This window comes from Lepidothrix coronata, unplaced genomic scaffold (assembly GCF_001604755.1).
Source record: "Lepidothrix coronata isolate B3197 unplaced genomic scaffold, Lepidothrix_coronata-1.0 Scaffold307, whole genome shotgun sequence".
NCBI classification, from domain to species: Eukaryota; Metazoa; Chordata; class Aves; order Passeriformes; family Pipridae; genus Lepidothrix; species Lepidothrix coronata.
Window position 1 is genome coordinate 568,955 of NW_016690487.1, and position 4,943 is coordinate 573,897.

At 42.3% G+C, this 4,943-nt stretch overlaps 1 protein-coding gene across 2 annotated transcripts in view; it reads right to left on the reverse strand.

Moving 5' to 3' along the window:
• Positions 1 to 476: 476 nt before the first annotated feature.
• The window catches only part of LOC108508644 (E3 ubiquitin-protein ligase RNF4-like), a 7,375-nt gene continuing 2,908 nt past the window's right edge, over positions 477 to 4,943 (reverse strand). For both annotated transcript variants that reach the window (XM_017837605.1, XM_017837604.1), the window contains exons 4-8: positions 4,345 to 4,399; positions 3,617 to 3,626; positions 2,256 to 2,421; positions 1,157 to 1,226; positions 477 to 823 (exon numbers count right to left, since the gene is read on the reverse strand). In XM_017837605.1, the coding sequence (XP_017693094.1) occupies positions 674 to 823; positions 1,157 to 1,226; positions 2,256 to 2,421; positions 3,617 to 3,626; positions 4,345 to 4,399 (451 nt within the window). In that variant the 3' untranslated portion in view covers positions 477 to 673. The remainder of the gene's footprint in view (positions 824 to 1,156; positions 1,227 to 2,255; positions 2,422 to 3,616; positions 3,627 to 4,344; positions 4,400 to 4,943) is intronic.

The following is a 4,943-nucleotide window of genomic DNA, read 5'->3' on the forward strand; positions in this document are numbered from 1 at the left end:
GCTATATTCTTGCAGTTGCCCTTAAGCTTACCGGCTTTTCAGAAGGGGGAGAGCTTCATAGAAGCTGGCAGTGCTCCTGTCATCAGCTGGCAGGCATCAATGGAACCTTACAACCACGGATGTAACAAGGAGCAGCTTGGACCATAAACAAGCTGTCTAGATATGTACAAGTTACTCTTCAAGGGGATAGCTTTCTTTGGACGTGTGCACAATCTACTGCTCTTTCAATCCTCAGGACACTGAAATCATAACATTTTCACCAAAACATCCAGCTGAGTCTGTCCTGAGAAACAGAAGTCCTTGCAGCCCAAGCAATGCCTGTTTCCTTTTCCCCACACAACACACACACTGCCCCAAGAACTACAGAGCTTATGCCTTTAGCATTTTTTCTCTGCCAAATCAATGACTTCAGTGTGATGAAAAGAACGAATGCTTCTGACTGATCCAACAAAGAGTTTTATTTCCACCTGTTACAAGAAGTCTTGGTCTACCAGCTGAGTCCAACATAGATGAGCAAACAGCCTTGACTATACTTAAAGCAACAATTTATTTAGAATTAAATTCAGGAAAAAATGGAGCTGTGTACAACGAGAACAGCATATAGGAAGCAAAAAGCCTTTCCGCTACCTATTCACCAAAATCCATCTGAATCTGTGCTGAGAAACAGAAGTACTCATAAATAAATGGGATGATATTGTCTGTGAGTCAGTTCTCTGCTGCAGGTTGGACAAGCCCCAGTAATCTCAATGGCAACAGGGAGGCATTGACTGCAGAAGAGATGGCCGCACAGGGTTGCCAAAACCAGTCGTTCACTTCGCAGAATCTGGATGAAAGGAAACCACAACATGTATTGGGAGGAAAGGATTCAAGTTTGCTGCTCTTGTTGGCACCAGGCCAACAGGACTTGGAGGATCTGGAATCAGTCCGTTACTGCTAGCATAATGGGAGACCCACAGATCTGTCAGTGCCATCTTGGCAAGGGTTTTTCCCTCTACATCCACTACCAAGAAGTGATTTTCAGAGCCCCACAGCAAGGTCTGTGCTTCCAGCCAGTTGCCCACAGCATCCCACATAAGACAGCTGAGTCGCGCAGCTCCCCCTCTGCCCCGTTCCCCCTCCCACAAAGCAGAAAGGATGACAACATGTGGATCCTTACCTTTGAGCACAAATCCGTGCAAATTGGACACCAAATAGTCCCTGGTGGCCATGGACTAGAGAGAACAGACCTAGAAAGAACAAGCAGCCATTACTATAGCTGGGAATTGAGGGTTACTGATACATAAAACGTCACATAATCATCTGACTGCACCGAGTAGCCATGATGCATTTCTTTTGAAGAACCCTGCAAATCTGTAACTCTCTCAGTTTGCTGCATGAAATGAGGAGTTCAGAGCTCCCTGTCCTAAAGGAAACGGCATCTTGGTTTTCAATGGGAGAAAGATGCAGTCAGCCGCCCTGCTCTAGGATTTGAATTAACAGCAGTCTCCAGCACTGGGCAGTCTATGTATGGCAGCATTAACCTCCAACAGGTCATCAATAACAGCTTTGTAACTGAAGGATCCAGCTATCCTCTGGGAACTCTTCACCCCAGAAGGGAATGAGGTCTGACACTACAGAGTAACACTGCAGATGTTAACTCTGGCAAGCTCCAGCCCCAGGAAGGACCCTTTGGTCAGTGTTAAATGCTGCAGCTCTGAGCTCTTTCAGCCTCACCTGAACAGAGCAGGAAGGTGCATTCTGTAACGGAGAAGCTTGAGACCGAAGGAACACAATATTCCTTTTTTAATATTTTCTCATATGTTGCCTTTCAGTAATCCAAAAGGCTCAAAGCACACCAGTTTTATTTAAAACCGGCAGAGAATTTGCCCGGCTGCTGCCTGCTGGTCTCGTGATGCCAAGCCTCATCCATACCAATGAAAGTGTTGCTGTATCTAACATCACTACCAGAGCCTGGCATAAAAAGTAAATGACAATACATTGTCAGCTACGGCCTGTGACTTATCTCCCTTCCTTGCCATACCCCCACGCCCATCTTTAAGGTTGTATGCAAAGCTATGCATCTGTCTTGGGCTGCATTTTCCTCCTAAAGTGCAAATGGTATCATTTGATCATCATACAATACAGGATGTTATCCTCATTGTAAAAGGGAAATAAGTAGAGTAAGTGAAGGCCGTTGCAGTATAACTTAGTCCTATCTATATAAAAATTTTTTAAAAAGCAAATTCAGTGTTTGGTAGGTCATAAGGAATACATACCTCAATCTTGCAATTTGCTCTTCTGGTGATACCTGTTGTTCAGATGCTGTAGCAGTCCCATACACATCATTGACTGTTGTTTCATCTTCATCATCTCTGCTCAGTACAGACCTGTCTGACTCTTGATGGCTTGTAAGTGAAAGATTTCTCATTTGTTGTATATACTCTGTAATTTAATTTTGATAAGTTAAAATTCTTATTCTCTCTCTCTCTTCCCCCCGGAACTATCCTTCAAATGCATTATCATAAATAGTCTGTAATGGTTCCTATTTTAAATGAACTCTATTCACCTGGGTTAAATGCAATCTTAAACAAACTAGTTTCCCAAATATTAAGGCTGAAGCCTTCCAGACACTTTCCAGACATTTCTGCTCTGGACCAACACAAAGCATTTGTCCTATTCACCCTACAAACAGCTGAAAAGGTGACCCAAGACATTCTCAATGTATAAGTTCTATAGACTTACACTACCTGTGAATAAAGCTGCCCTGTAAAGGGAAGGTCCCTCACCCCATTCTTACTAAAAGTGTTTGCTGCAATCCTATGGCCAGGAAGGGCAACAATTGCTGTGTGATAGTGGAGAGAGAGGACTGCAGTCAAGTTTCCAAGGAGCATGGTGACGTAGCACATACACAACAAAAAGGCCTGGTAAAACACAGAGAGTGCTTTGTTCAGAAACCTTCATAAGAGATTGAAGAGATGCTTAAATCTAAAACTATATATTCCAGAGCTGTTGTGCTTCCTTGTTGCTGTATGATGCTAAACTGTTGCACTCCTTTTGTCTGTGTTAAACCAAACCTCCCCACTCAAAGGCAGTTTCTATCAAATGAGTCTTGTTAGGAACAGTCCTCGGAATTTATAAAGTGGTTTTAAGTCTCCTTAGAAATTGTCATCATCTCTCTCCTGAGTTAAGGTAACTTGACAATGGAGTTATATTGCCCAAGTTCAAAGGAGATCAACTTTTAATGGCCTGGTCTATAGCATCCAAAGGGTCAAGAAATACTGTTTGTTTTTTAACTCTCAGAAACCACAGCCAACTCTGCAACTCCAGAGTCCATGTAACAATAATCAAGCACTAATCAATTAAAATTACAGAAAGTGTCCCCAAATTAAAGTTCCTTTCTGCATAAATATTCAGCTACAACTTTTATTTGCAGGGATTTTCTAGTGTGTCTGATAGTGGCTATCAGATTCAGATTGGATCCATTCTCAAAGATGCCGGACAGAGGCTTTAGCATTGTACTTTCATTTTGCTAAATGCAGTTTCACTTCATGCTCCTCAAGTTTGTTGAAAAAGACAAACAAAACATAATAATTATGCTTAAGACATTTCCATTATCAACTGTAAAATGTCAACTCACCTTCAGGAAGCTTCATCAATGCATATGGGAAGGGAGAGAAAAGAAAATACCATTAGACTTTGGTCTGCACCCCTGGTGCAGCACCAGCTCAGTGAAGCAGTTACAACAGCACAGGGGAAGAATGCTATCAACCTCCTATTTTGGTTAAGTACACTCAAACTAGTAGTCAATTAGCTGCTACCCTGAAAACAAGTAATAGGTTGCTACTGGTTCTGCTCCCTCTGTTACAAAAGGGCAGAAAACAGAGGTAGCTTAAGAACCATTGGAAGACCCTCCTCCCAGCTCCTCAGTTTCAGTTCTCTAATTGGATTTGGGCTGAAAGTATTACTTTCCCTCTTTCTCCCTCAAATGGGCAAATTCAGCTGTGTTAGCCCCAAACACTTTGTGTTAAATGAACAGCTGCTGAAGAAAAGAAACCACAAGGGTGATTGGGAGTAAAGAATTCCAGTTTGCTGCTGTATTGGCACCAGGGAAATAGGACTTCGAGTATCTGCCAGTTACTCCTAGAACAATAAGGAACCCTCAGTTCTTAGAGTGCCATCTTGGCAAGGGTTTCCCCCTCTACAAGGAGTGACTTGGAGTGACGTGCTAGTTGGAGCTTCAAAGCAAGATCTGTGCTTTGAGCCAGCTGCCCATAGCACCCCACATTAGCCAACTGAGATGCACAGCTCCCCCTCTGCCCCTTCCCCCCAACAAAGCAGAAAGGATGACAACATGTGGATCTTTACCTCTGAGTTCATATCCACCCAAACTGGAGAACTAACAGGACCTGTTGGCCATGTGCTACAGAGAACAGAACCAGAAAAAACATGCAGCCACTAATTTTACTGTGCATCAAGGGTTACCAATACATAAAATGTCAGAAATGAAAACATCCCCTATTCAGATTTAGCATCATCCCACCCCAGCAACAAAATTATTCCAAGAACTATTAGGTACTGCAAGCATTTCAATGTATCTCAAGTCATAGTGTAAGATACATTCAATAATGCCTTTATGAACAAAGAAGAAAGGTTCCTACTGGATTTTGATGCTTTTGGTTTGGTTTTTTGGTGGTGTGGGAAATATCCCTCTTTTTAAATTTAGAAAGACGGCATAAACTCAGGGAACAAAGAAACAAGGAAGAATTTATTCAACGCATTAGGTTTTTCTCACACTGAGTTTCCAGGGGAAAGGACCCTTTGGTTTAAATTCCATACATTTTATAGTTTCACAAAATCCTCACCCTTTTCAGATAAGCTTAATATATTCTTTTTTACCTAAAAAGGTTTCTTTTCTCTGAAAAGGGGCTTTCCCTTCTTTCCAATTGGCCACTGGATATCCTCTG